The sequence below is a fragment of the Tiliqua scincoides genome, chromosome 3 (genome assembly GCF_035046505.1).
Source record: "Tiliqua scincoides isolate rTilSci1 chromosome 3, rTilSci1.hap2, whole genome shotgun sequence".
NCBI lineage: Eukaryota > Metazoa > Chordata > Lepidosauria > Squamata > Scincidae > Tiliqua > Tiliqua scincoides.
In genome coordinates this window covers 50,439,701-50,453,871 of record NC_089823.1, presented here as the reverse complement: position 1 = coordinate 50,453,871, position 14,171 = coordinate 50,439,701, and the positions used below count along the sequence as shown (strand labels likewise).

Sequence of the window (14,171 nt, the reverse complement as noted above, 5' to 3'; positions counted from 1 at the left end):
AGAGTTTGGACACCCCTGCTCTAGGGTAACATCAATGGGAACAACAATGGAAGAAAGATGGTAGGAAAGCAGAAAATGGGGAAAGGGGGGAGTTGTATAATAATATCAAGGCCCTTTGTTGTTAATCTTTTTCTTACCATCATCATGAACGTAAGCTTAATTTTGATGGTTTCCATTTACAATTATACAAAGCTAAGTTTAAAATTAATATACAGTACAGCTGTTTGTCTGTAGGGACAAACCTAAGAAGTTCCTTAGGTATATATTGATTATTATTATTAAACACCAACTGTTATGACAAAGGCACCTGCCCTCAGCCCTAGAACTGCCAAAACAGCAGCCATCCTGACACACTTTTGCATCCATTCCCTTCACACAGCATTGCCATCATAAAGCAAAACCTGTGACAAGTTCAACACTACTTTTCTCTGAACTATTTTTGGATAAGACTTCAACAGCTCAGATTTTTAATTTTATGAATCTTTTCCACTAGACTGCAATCATTCTTTGGCTAAAAAGATCTTCCTTTTTTGCTATTAGAACCTTTCTCTGCTATTGATGGGGAAGTTTAAAACAAAAACAAAACCACCAATCCTACAGCATTTTTAGAGATGTGTATGCACATTAAATTTGAACAGTTCACATTTTTGCCCAATATCAACCCTCTGCAAATCACCATGCATTTCGTGCATCCAAGATTAGCCTGTATGATTTAAAACCAAATGAGCAATTTAATGGTATACAAGTTTTTAGGACAAATATTTCAAGGACTTACCATATTTTTATTTTATCCTTATCTCAAAAGTTTTATTAAAGCACTTGATAAACCTTGTGGTAGAACTAATGTTTCGCATAAATACCAAGATCTTATCACTAAGCTTCTCATTGTAATCTAAATCAAAATGACTCAAGACAAGACTAGGAAGCACACTTTAACTGACAAGTAAAATGACAGTAACAATACAGCAATGCCAATTTAGACCTTACTCAAACCTGACAGCATTTTTATGGAGAACTGATGTATTCAGAACAGAAGTACCCTCCACAATAGGCTACGGTTACCAAATATTTCCATTGTTCAACAGAATGTGGAAAAGAGGCATCAGCAACATATATAGAAGTGTTTCATGTGAATATATTTGCCTTATGCCAACATCAACCTGCTTTCACTTAAAACTGTTGCAAAATACAGCATCAACAAATGCATTATGGAAAGCTACATGTATCAATCATTTGCAGGTGGAGTAAAAATATTAACCTTGTATTAATAATGTATTAAAACCAGCCATGAGTTACATTTAATTAAAACGTTTCTAACAATTAATATAGAAAATACAAGAATATCGTGTTTAAAAGATTTTACTGGATACTTTATATATAGAACATTCATAACACTTACTGTGCTCAGATTAAAACATTACTATGCAGTAAGACCCCCTGAGTTCAATTAGATTTACTCCCAAGCAGGAATGTGTTGGAGCTATAGCACCGAAACTCAAGTCAAGTCCTGAGTCTCTGTCACTTGATATGAGTCACCCACAAATCATAATGGCGGCTGTCACAACTAATCCAGAGCCATTTTTCAAGTCATTTTGACTCAAGTCTTTCTAAAAATCAATTCAAGCCCCGGAAGCAAAGAACAAAAAAGCAAGCAAGCATACGTACACAACAGAGTCGCAAGCACACACAAAAGCGAGAGTCTATTTGAGTCTTTTCATTTTTAGGGTAAAATCCCCAAGTCTTGAGTCAGTGCCCAAGTTTGAGGTGCGTGATTTGAGTCCATAAGAGTCGTGAAAAAGTGTGTTTTCATGATCGAGTTATCTGAGTTTCAGCCCATCCCTGCTTCCAGGTAAGTGTGTATAGGGTTGCAGCACTAATCATGTAAGTATGTCACTGCAAGCAACAGATGGCTAGTGCTGCAATCCTAATACACGTTTACATGGGAGTAAGTCTCAGAACTCAATAGGGCTTACTTATGAGTAGACCTGCATAAGATTGTGCCACTGGTGGCAGCAGCAATTATGCACAGCCACTGTCTATGCCGATATGAATTCAAGCAGAATATATGACTGCGGAATGCTAAGTGTTCCATTAATTAAGATGGAAGCAAATGCAAGCCCACTGAAGTGAATAGATAACATGAAATGATGCTGGGTACATAGAAATAAGTATAAGGATACTTTTACTGCAACTACTTCAGACAATTTGGTTCTTACAAACAAAAGAACTTCTTCAAAATTAATCTTCAATATTTCAAACCTCAATTTGGGCCATATTTTTTTTTTAAAAAGTATCCTTGTGCAAAATTACACCTATAGTTGGATACAAATCTAGCAAAGCAAAGCAAATTTTAAAGCAAAATTAGATACTCTCATCCATTTACTGTGCTATCCTATGTAGGTTTGCTCAAAAGTAAATGCCATTGTGTTCAATGGGACTTACTCCTGGAAAACATGCATAGGATTACAGCCTTAATCTTATCATCTGCATGTACACACATGTGTGGAGAACATTTCATACAAGTGTTGGTAGAATGTTAGTGTTGCCCAATCAAATCGAACTGAGCAGTTTCTTACCATGTTTTCAAACCAGCCATTCAAAGCCCAAAGCTTTATGTTTAAAATTCCATTCAAGCAACTGCTGCTAAAGAGATAGCCGGTGAAGGGGGTGGAGAGAGGAAGACTTACTTGCTACTTCCAGCGATGCATTGTGGCTCACAGCTTCACCAAGGTAATTCCTTGCTACACAGACATACACTCCTTCATCAGGCCTACTTTTGCGGCCATGAACTATGCGTAAAAAAAATAAAGATCCACTTGGCAGCAACATCCGATGAGACCGAGGATCATCTTTGTCAGTGTCAACCCTTTCTCCTCCTTTATACCATTCAATAGTTGGTGTTGGTCTGCCTTCAGCCTTACAGTTCAAAGTTGCTGGTTCTCCTTTAGAAACAATTAGATCCGAAGGATGTTCAACAATTCGAGGTGGGAAATCCTCTTGGCGAAGACGAGACCCTAAATAAACAAAAACCACACATAAAACTCAGATGTTTAATTTAGACTGCTTTTTAAGATATGGAGGAATAGCTGGTATCAAAACAAGTGCTAACAATGTGAATCATTTGACAAAACGTTTCACCTGTTATCTTTGTCCATTTTCAACAAACAGCCGTAGGCTAATCTATGAATGTCAACACTTGTTTCCAAATGCGCAATTAGGAGATAACCTAGCTTAGGGTCCAATCCTATACCACTTTCCAGCACTGATGGAGCCAAAATGCAGCCCTGTAGTAAGGGAACAAATGTTTCCTTACCTTGAGGAGACCTCCGTGACTGTCGCTCTACCACAAAATGCCATGCACACCCCATTGGCACAGCTGCATCAGCGATGGAAAACTGGATAGGAATGGGCCCTTAGAAGATAATACACTCATGCATGCATTTCAGTGAAAGTATACAAACTTTTCAAGACTGCTGAAACTACCAAGGTATTTTATTTTTATTTAAAAAGTATTTTCTAAAGCAAAATGCATGCATTTATAACCAATGCAATTACAGATGTGTCGCTTAATGACTGGGATGCATTCCTGCACCCCATCAAGTGATGCCCAGCACTAAATGAAGCCTCCAAAGCCAAGGGGAGCTGTGCTCCCTTTGCCTCCTGGGGACTTTTTCAGCCCCGCAGGCTCAGAAAAGCCTTTTTGACCTAAATAAAGAAATTGTAAATAAAAAATATTTATTTTTTTGCGAGGTTCAGAATGGCCTTTTCAGCCAAAAAGGAGCTGGCACAGATCCAAGGACTGGGGGCAGCAGAGTTCTGCACAGGGTAATGGAACCAATGTACTCTTACACCAAAGAGACTCCAGCAGCTGCTCTTCCCCATGGGATACAGTGGCAGCCATTTTGGTGCCACTGTACCATGTGGCGCCATTAGCCCATAGGGCTGGGCTGCCCATCCGCTTCACACAACTCTTGGAACAACATCCAAGCCCAACTTGCTTGCTATTATCTGGCCTAGTGTCAGAGCTATCCATGGTCCTGATCTCCCACATGTTCTGGAATTTCTGCCTCAGTTGCACATTGTCAGACGTCCAGCTCCCTAAATTAAGCTGGCACTGTGATCTGGACTCCCTGTACTATTGGCAAAGAGAGCATGACTAGACTCCCTGTACTATTGGCACACCCATGACAGTACCTGGAATAAGATATGCAGTAATGTAAAACAGGGAATAGCAATATAATCAAAATGTTACCAATTTATTACATATAGTTATATCAATTTTTATGAGATTCTGCACATGCAAATCTTTCTGCCTGCCACCCAAAAGAAAATTGTGACTACTTTAAATTTCAGTCACCAGAGAGAGACACCACATACTATTTAGCTATGCTGGTGCAAAAAACAACAACTATGTATTAGCTTATATCCAATCAATGCTTTGTGCTTTTTGTTTTTTAAATGAATAGCAGCTATGTGGAATTCCTTTATCTGAATTTTATCAGGTTGTAGACAAGTGCATGAGCATGCATTCATTCTGCTATTTCCCATTATCAGTCTCAAACTCTGTATACTGCCATCACCTATGGACTTGTTCTGGCTTGGATAGTTCTAACAAACATTCCTAAGAAGCCAACCAACAGTCCTTCACTTCAATACATTAGACCAGTGATTTTCAATCTTTTTCGTCTCATGGCATACTGACAAGGTACTACAATTGTCAAGGCACACGATCAGTTTTTGGAAAATTGACAAGGCACACCTTGCTGTTTGTGGGGAGCTCATATCCCCAATGGTCCTATTAATAAATGACCCTACACCAAACTCCCACGGCACACCTGGGGACCATCCGCGGCACACCAGCGTGCCATGGCACAGTGGTTGAAAATGGCTGCATTAGACTGTACTAACTCTGAGGTTTTGTACCATCAGAATGCATTAACAAGTGCAAAAAAAGCACTGAAAAGACTTAAATATGAGTTGCGGCATTCAGAATGATAGGTGTTTAGACTGAACTAGATGGGACATGGACATATCTGCGATCAGATCTTTTTCTTTGGTTAAACAAGTTCCAATTTGAGTTGTGGCCACACTGCAGGGAGAGGGACTTTAATCCTCTCTTGAAGAGATCTTTCACTCACCTTAAAATCATTTCCCCAAAGCTTCTATTAGCCATAGAAGAAAGAAAGAAAGTGAGAGCGAGACAGTTATCCACACTTCCATTCCAAGACAAGCATGGTATTAAAGTGGAGATATTAGTAAGAATCTTAGTAATGATAACAGCCTGTCCACTCCTGTGTGGTATCCAAGAATATTAATTGAAGGGAAATGAACAAGAAGGCCTCTTTCTGTGCTACGGGTTGGATCCAGAGCTCATTATAACCCTTCCACCATGTGAATAGAGCTTACCTTTCACACCGGGTAGCCACTTCCACCCCAGCTGCCCGTCACCCCAGCAGGCTTTGTACCCAGATTTCCAAGCAGATGTGGCTGCCTGGTGCAAAGTTTAGAGGAAACTGGAGACACAGATAGGAGGCTCCCCAGTGAAACAGAGAGCTTCTTCCAGTCAGGGAAAGGGTTTCTGGCATGCAGAGGTCTCTAGTTTGGAGACTGCTGGCAAATGCCAGATTCAGATGTGCCAATATATCAATCACCTTCAAAGCACACTGTTCTACCAACGTACTGTAATAAAGCAAATCTTGTCTGCAACATTCCATAATATTCCCTAAATTACGCTGGCCTGTACATTGCATGAGCAGATGAGTGGCATGAAGAGAGCACAGCAAATTTGATGGCAACCACCAGAGGCAATGTAACGGCTTTGACATCTGAGAAATCTTTCACAACTACACTTTTAATTTTTCCTCTCCTTATAGTCAGGTTATGTAAGTTCCAATTTCTGTTTTATTGACTAGAAGTGACTTCATGTATCAACATAAATCTTACAAAGGGCACTAATCCTGTAATTTTCTTGTCAGATCTGTCCCACAAGGGGTAGTTTGTGAACACAGAAATACAATACTTAATAGTTACATGCTTTATCTACAAAGAACCCTTTTTTTTCTTCTTAAAGCTCATAACACAGAGTTACAGGAAACTAACAACTTGCACAACCTTCTCTAGTATAAATTTCACTTTTCAGAGTTCAACATGTAGCATGCCAAATGTTGCATGCAGTGGGTTAAATGAACAATTACTGTGCAAACAACACAGATCACTTTTACACGTTTATTTGAAAACGAATGCCTGAATTTTACCCAAAATTTGATTTACACTGCGGCTTTTTAAACACAAATTGGTTATAGAGTTGGTGTATCAGTAGAAAGAAATAAGATCTGGGAGAAGCAGAGAATTCCTGACCCAAATATCTTTCAGTTTCAGTACTAAGGAGGACTGAACACTGGCCTTCCTTACAGGTTTTTTGTAAGGAAGATATTACTAAGATAATATTACTAAGATAATGCACACCGTGTGTTTGGATCCAGTGGGTGACTACTGGTCAGACCTGCAGACAATCCACTCATTGCCATCAGCATGATGGGTGTCCCACTACCTTATTATAATCATGACAACAGAAGCTCCAACCTTCATTCCCAGCTTGAAGATGGGGATGGCGGGGTACTGCCCCTATAGTCACTGTGGTTAGAATGAAACTTAAATGTGGGGAAGATCAGCACCCCCTAAGCCCTAGGAAGCCGGAGTGAAAGACTGGAGCTTATTGCTATTATATTCTTTTGCTTTGAAACCCTATGCCACTTGTATTTTGAAGATTAACAGTCTAGAAATCTCCCCCTCCCCAAATTTAGTGATCTGCCCAAAGACTCAAGAAAGTTTCTTCATATGCAAAAATTAAATAACTGAATCTGTGCTCCTAGCCTTTGTGCATACAAAACGGCTTCCAGTAACTGAAACTAATAGGGAGCATCACATCTTTGCACATATGAGAGCACGTGGATGCCTGGATTTTTAAATTATTATTAAATAGACAATTCTCTATATTCAAACAGAGGCATGGGCTGCACATTTGATCATTCCAAACGAAGGCATTCAGACTACACCAATTCTCTCAGAATATTTCAGGCATTACACTTTTTCTGATACAGAGACAACATCTATGTGTTCCTAACTGAAGTACAGCACAATAATGTATTTTGCAATGAGTATATAGATCAAACAGCTACTTATAGAAATGGCTGCTTGATCAGAGTACTCATGGCAAAAGAAATGCTTATGCCACAATACAGTATATACAAAAATTTTTTACATGACTAACATAATATCTTCCCCTAGTGCACTGCATCACACACAACAAATTTTAAAAAAATATAATGCAATTAGTACAACCATCCTATACATGTTTACTCTGAACTAAGACCCACTAAGTTCAACAGGAGTTACTCTCATGGACATACGCATAGGATTACAGACTTACACCCAGATCCTAACCAGGGGCAGAGCCAGCGTTTGTGTGGGCCATGATCACAACCAACTCCAGAGCCCAGGTCAATCAGGTGGGTAGACCTGAGCTCCCACATTGACTTTGAGCCATTGGCTGGAATGGGAGTCCACCCGCCCCCCCAAACTTTGGTCATAGAGACTGCAAGCTAAACTGGGAGCTCAGGTACATCTGGGTTCCAAGTCCAGGCGGAAGCCTAGGTCTACCCAGCTGGTAGACCTGGGCTCCCGTCTGGACTTTGAGCCATTGACTGGAATGGGAGCCCAGATCTACCAGGCAGGTAGATCTGGCTGCCAAATCCAGGCGGGAGTCAGGGCTACCCAGATGGTAGACCTGGGCTCCCACCTGGATTTGGAACCCAGATCTACTGTCTGGGTAGACTTGGGCTCCTATTCCAGCCAATCTCACCAGCTCCCCACCCAGAGGGCGTTCCCAATTTTGCTCCCCAGCCTAGTGGGAGCCCTTTCCTGCTGCCAGACCATTTGGGAAGGCCCACACATCCATGGCCCCGCCCTTGGATCCACCCCTGATCCTAACTAATTCCCTACATGGAGATATAGTGGCATCAGTGCAACTACTGCTGCAACCTGAGGGACAGTTTCAGCCTTCAGAAACTTCCAAAGGATAAGAGAACATTTGTTGCCTTCTCCTGGTCTAAGACCCTGCTGGTCTGGTGAGTCTGGTCAGACCTGCAGAAGCAATATAACTAGTACAGTTCCACATGGACCTGTGAAGGTGGATTGGGCCCAGGAAAAAGATTAGGATTCGGTGGGCCCCATTGCCATTGAATGCACCCCCTTCCCAGGCCATGATCCCCACCTCTTCCCCACCCTGTCTCCCCATTCTGCCTACTCCTGCCTCCCTTCCAGACCTACACACTCTTACCTGCTGCAGCAGGCAGCCAACCTGTGCTGGAAAGTAGCCCTTTACGACTGCTGGAAAGCATGTTGTGCTGCCAGAATGCTTGTTCTGGCTAGCAGGACTGGGTCATTAGCCGAACGGATACCTTATTTTTATATTAAGTTATATCTTCAAAACCAATAGTAAAATACATAAATAATTTGCAATTGCAAAACTAATTTCATTCCATTTTCCTCAAAAGGTAAGTGGAATGTCGGAACAGTTTATACTGTATATTCTTTAAAAAGTTATTTACTGACAGGACATGAACGTCAGCAGAAAACATAAAAAATACAGAAGGTTAGCTACTTCTAATGCTTACATAAGGTATAATGCCCAACTGAAAGTCTCTTTATCCGCTTATGGCTACAAGCATCTACTATGAATGAGTGATACTGTTTACATGCTCAGATATATGTTCAAAGATTTCTGTCGCTGGTATAGAACCAGCAGTCTATAGAACGAGAGCGAAATTTGAGTACATACACACTCACAGAGCCTTGCATGTTAATTTCACTTTAAAAAGGGGTATTTCCCTACTTGTTGCAAATCCTACAGAAAACCATTTAAATTAAAAAAAATAGTTTTCACTTTATATTCATCATTTTACAAGTAAGTGGGCAATGAGTAAATTAATATAACTATATTGAATAGAACAACAATGGGTAAAAATCATTTAAAATGCAGATCTTGAACTACTAAAATAAAAACTGTACAATAAATTCCCCACACTAGTCTTTGGAAAGAATAAAACAAGTTGTTCTTATGATCCCATGAGTAGATATAATCATCTGCTGGATTCAAAGTATAATTCTGAGTACATTACACAAACATGTGACATGACTATTCAACCACATGCTCATACAAAGAAAATTTTGTAAAATTATTATCTTATTGTAAAATTAGAACATTACATACTGGCACAGACAGCTATCATGTGGATCTACTCATTACATACTTTGCCTTAATTCCATTTTAAATAAATTGGACCAGCCCAATGTGTGAAGTCAATCACCTGTACACAAGGATCAAATATCTGAAAAAAGGAAGTTAAACCGAATTACATATGTAGAGGTTGGAAACAACATACGGTGTTTGGCCATCCAAGACACCATGTAAATTGGACAGAGTGTGCCAGCGCCTATCTATAGAGTATTTGTGTTTGAATAAAGCATTAGGTTAAGAATGAGGGGTGACATCATAGGCCAGTCAGAATGAGCACTGGATGACGTCTCAGACCCAGCAGAGGGCTCACCTGGTCTAGCCAGCCTCTCAAAACAAAAACAAAAAAGTAAAAAAAACCCAAGAAAAACAGAAGTTTTAATAGTGGAAGCAACTCCACCCACAATTCCATTTAGCAGGTTTATGCCCTAGGGGTGTCCAAACTTTTTGGCAGGAGGGCTACATCAACTCTCTGACACTGTGTCAGGGGCCAGGAAAAAATAAAATTAATTTACATTTCAAATTTGAATAAATTTACATAAATGAATATATTAGAGATGGCACTTATGTGAATGAATGAAGGTCTTGCAATAGCTCAAGGCCTATAAAAGGCCTTGCACAAAGCTAGGCCAGCCTTTCCTTTGCTGCCACTGCTGCATCACAGACATGAAATAGCAAGCAGTGGAGGGAGCCCTCGTCCCACAGCTCATGCAAGAGGTCAAACAGTTGGCCGTCATGCTGAGAGCAGTTGCATCAGACCAGCACGGGCTCCAGCAAGTCTCCGGAGGGCCAGAGGCTCATTGGAGACTGGGGTCCCCCTGAGGGCCGGATTGGGAGTCCTCGAGGGCTGCTAGTGGCCCCAGGGCTGGGGTTTGGGCACCCCTGCCCTAGAGCAAGTTTGTATCCTGAACTGAGATTGTGCCTATCCAGGAAATGGTCCAGATGATTCAACAATATTGCAACTGTCCCTTCAAGACTTGCCTTGACCTGTGTGAGGCATGCAGAATTCCCTTTGTTACTCTCTGTCAAGTAGCAGGTACCTCCAGCAGGTAGTCAACCAAGGTCCCCATTGACCTAGCAGATTTCACTCAGCACCCACATTGCTGCAAGATTCAGTGGGACCTTACAACAGATTTGTGGAATGTCACACTTGATCAGTTAGATAGGGAAAAATGCCAAAGGAAGGATGACTGGGGGTAGGGGGAATCTCAAGACATTTCACACTGGAGGCTTATGCCAGTTACTCCTACATACGTAATCCATTTGCCTTCACATCACTACATGGATTCATATATTTAACGTTAACAAGCAGTTTGCAAAACAACTCTATAAAGATATTTTAAAGTTACCAAACAGTTACTTTACTCAACAGTGTGTTGAGTCTCTCACAATTTTACTAAACAAATACATTTTTAATGCATTAATTTTCTCCTATAAGATATTTTATTTGTATGGTAGAACAGAAGACTATAACCATGGCAACACTCCTGAAAGCCTCTTTGTGTACAAGCACATGTGTGCACCTAAAGAGCCTTTTAAAAATCTTACAGTAACTCTCTGTTTTGCTAAAGGAGGGGGGAAAAAAAGAGTCCACAGCTGAAGATTGTTTATGAACAAAATGGCTCCAAAAGTCTTGCTGTGTATGTGGAACTAGCTACACAACTTCTTAGTTGACAGTTCTTCAGTTTAGTTAATCCTTTAAAAAACAGTCTTTTAAAATGTTACTGTCTAGAAAAAGGTAATTGCTATAATGCATAAAATATCAAGCAGGGTACAGGGTTCTTCCCTGCCAAACCAGACAACATGCTTTTCAGGTTCAGATGCAGAAATACAGTATACAATTCTGGTGAAGAGGGATCAGAGATTGCCACACACCATGACAGACTAAGGCTGCAATCCTAACCACACTTTCCTGAGAGTAAGCCCCATTGAACAAAATGGGGCTTACTTCTAAGTAGATGTGGTTAGGATTGTGCCCTTAATTTAGTGGATTAGGAGAGCCTGTGTGATGATGGACAGAATGCTGGATTTAAGGGGCAATCCTATGACCCAGATACAACAGCTGGATTTGTTGGAAGCCCCTTAAAATGACATATCTTGAGGATTGTGACGCTGTAATTCCTACACTGGTGTGTGTTGGCATCCTTCAGTCTCGGAAGACTATGGTGTCACGCGCTGAATGGTGGTTCTGGAACAGAGTGTCCTCTCCAGTGCGTGAAGCATGGGTAAAGTAGGTATGGAGGATAGGCTGTTACCCATGCAGCAAATCCCCCCTCTCCACGTCGCTGAAATGGTCCAATGGAAAGGCAGAGGCCAATATGGTTGGTTCCAGCGGCGTCGCAGGAGTTGCCAGAACGTGACTGTGTTCAGCCATGAACTGCCTCAGGGACTCCGGCTCCGGATTTTGCCTCGAGGTTGACTCCTGAAGCCTTTTCCATAACTGGATGTAGCCACAAGGCAGGTTTGAGGTTTGGGATCAAAGTTTTCCTTCTATCAGATGAGCTGCCTTCCCAGGCTGATGAGTCCCATCTACCCAGTGGCTGTTTAGTCGCCTCTTACGACAAGTACAGCCAAACCGAGGGCCTATTCTTATCCCCAGCCCCCAGGGGAAATACCTACACTGGTATAATGTAGCAAATACATCAATATATCCACTGTGTCAGTGCAACTTTTGCCAGAGGAAGGCTTTTGCCAGAGGAAGGTTAATCACAGCACACACCATTCCAGTTTACTAATAGCAAGTATCTAACATAGATGATAGCATCATGCCAAATGTGTTCTCTCTCTCTCTCTCTCTCTCTCTCTCTCTCTCTCTCCATGACATGCACACCTGGATCACATAAGAGTGAATTTTGGCAACAGCAGCTATGATGTACAAACATCCCTGGCCTCAGTACAGAAAAGAATTAGAACAACAGCTTGCTACTATTACAGTGTAATCCTATGCTTCCTATGCTACTCAGGAATAAGTCCCATTTATTTAAATAACACTAACTCCCAGGCAAGTGAGCAGTGGCATCACTAGGGGGTGTGGACCATACCGCGTATGGGGGGAAGACATACACTAGTGACCAAAATCACCAAAATTGTGGTTTTTTCAAGAATACCACCATCATGTTATATACTATTTGATGCATAATTTACAGTAGAATGGAATGAAAAATACTAGAGTGAATTAAATACCTATGAAGCTGCTTTATACCCAGGGAGACTTGGGATTGGAAAACTGGAGATTTGGCAGTAGTGGAAAGGGAAAAGAACTGGGAGAAAGAGAGAAAGAAATAAAAAGTGGAAGAAATAAAAAGGTTCAGCCATGGTGAAAGACCATGGCAGAGCTGTAGTTCTCTGAAGACTGAGCCAGAGATACAAGCAAGGAGTGAGCCCAGTGGGCTTGGAAATCACTCAGCTGCCAGGACAACCACCACCATTCCCATCATCAGTAACGCACCCCATTTCACAAATTACCCTAAAGATTCCAAATGCTTCTCTGCTACACACTCTGACTTTCAGTCAATTTCACATACAACCCCAAAGATCACCAAAATTGTGGAAGTGAAAGGAACTAAAAGGTCATCTAGTCCAACCCCATCTGTAGCTTCTCAGACATATGCTCAGTGCAGAAGAGACGGCCAAGGCACTTGGAGACATGTATCATATCTGTTTGACTTAATGGCCCCCTCACAGCTGAGGAAGAAGATAGGGATGCCCTACTTTCTCCCAGCTGCTAAAAGGAGCCAAACAGTGGGGTAGCTACATTGGAAAGGAGCACTTGCTTGTCGTGGGTGGGAGAGGTGGCAAGGTGCAACAATTGAGGGGGTCTCCATGACTGCCTGGCTGGCAAAATGCAAGCACACAGGGGACCCGGCTCCATGCTCAGGAGAGGAAGGAGGGGGCAGGGGGTAAGTCTGCCATGTGGGAGGGGTCCATGCTACGGCGGGGGCAGTGGAGACAGCTTTGCGGAGGGAGGGAGAGGGGTGGGCTAGAGGGCTGTGAGGACCACAAGGCAAGAGGCACCCCGGCACACCTGGTGATGGAGCAGGGACCAACCGGGCACCCCTTCAGGCTCCCTCACTTGCCCGTGTCAGGCAGACGTGCAGACACTGCCGCCACCCATAGAGCCCTTGGGAGGCAGTAGCGGCAGCGCCCACACCTCTGCTGGCACATGCTCAGCCAGGTGAGGGGAGAGGCTCAGCCAGGAGAGGTGCAGGCGCTGCAGCCTCCACTGCCACCCACAGGCTCCACCCAAGAGCACCTCTCCACACTCCCTCCTGCCTAGCTGAGCGTTTGCCAGCAACAGGTGGGTGCTGCAGCCTCTGCCACCACCCACCCCCAGGCTCCTCTCCACACTCCCTCCTGCCTGCCTAAGGTTAAAAGAGAGCCAAACAGAGGGGTCTGCACCCCCCCCCCCAAGGATGAGGGAGCAGCACCTGAAAGTCTCCACACATGCTCTCCTCTCCTCTGCTTCAAATGGGGCTGGGCAGCAGCATGCTCACAAAGGAAAATCGGCACGCTGCCTGCCCTGCACATGTGTGCATGTTACTCTGTGTGCCTGGAAGCCTAAAATGGAGCCCCCAGAGTCTGTTTGCCCTTTTTCAAAATGGCGCCACACACTTCATTTTGCCCTTTTTCAAGATGGCAGTGGCCAGCTTCTCGCGACCCACCAGAAATTGACTCGTGACGCACCAAGTGGGTGGCGACCCACAGTTTGAGAACCTCTGATCTAATGTAACAAAAAAGTACATTTCCTTAATTCAAAATGAACCAATGAGACTGATTGTTCGAAGAGCCAATAAGATGTTGTTATGACACAGCATAAAACCAATAAGGTGTTAGTAAGTTGATACCCTTGGGGGATCACTAGTGACCAAAAATTGCT

The 14,171-nt window shown here is 42.5% G+C and overlaps 1 protein-coding gene across 4 annotated transcripts in view; it reads right to left on the bottom strand.

The window, feature by feature from the left end:
- Positions 1-14,171, bottom strand: part of ROBO1 (roundabout guidance receptor 1) — a 699,165-nt gene that overhangs the window by 307,488 nt on the left and 377,506 nt on the right. For all 4 annotated transcript variants that reach the window (XM_066622672.1, XM_066622669.1, XM_066622671.1 and 1 more), the window contains one exon: positions 2,688-3,014. In XM_066622672.1, coding sequence (XP_066478769.1) covers positions 2,688-3,014 — 327 coding nt within the window. The remainder of the gene's footprint in view (positions 1-2,687; positions 3,015-14,171) is intronic.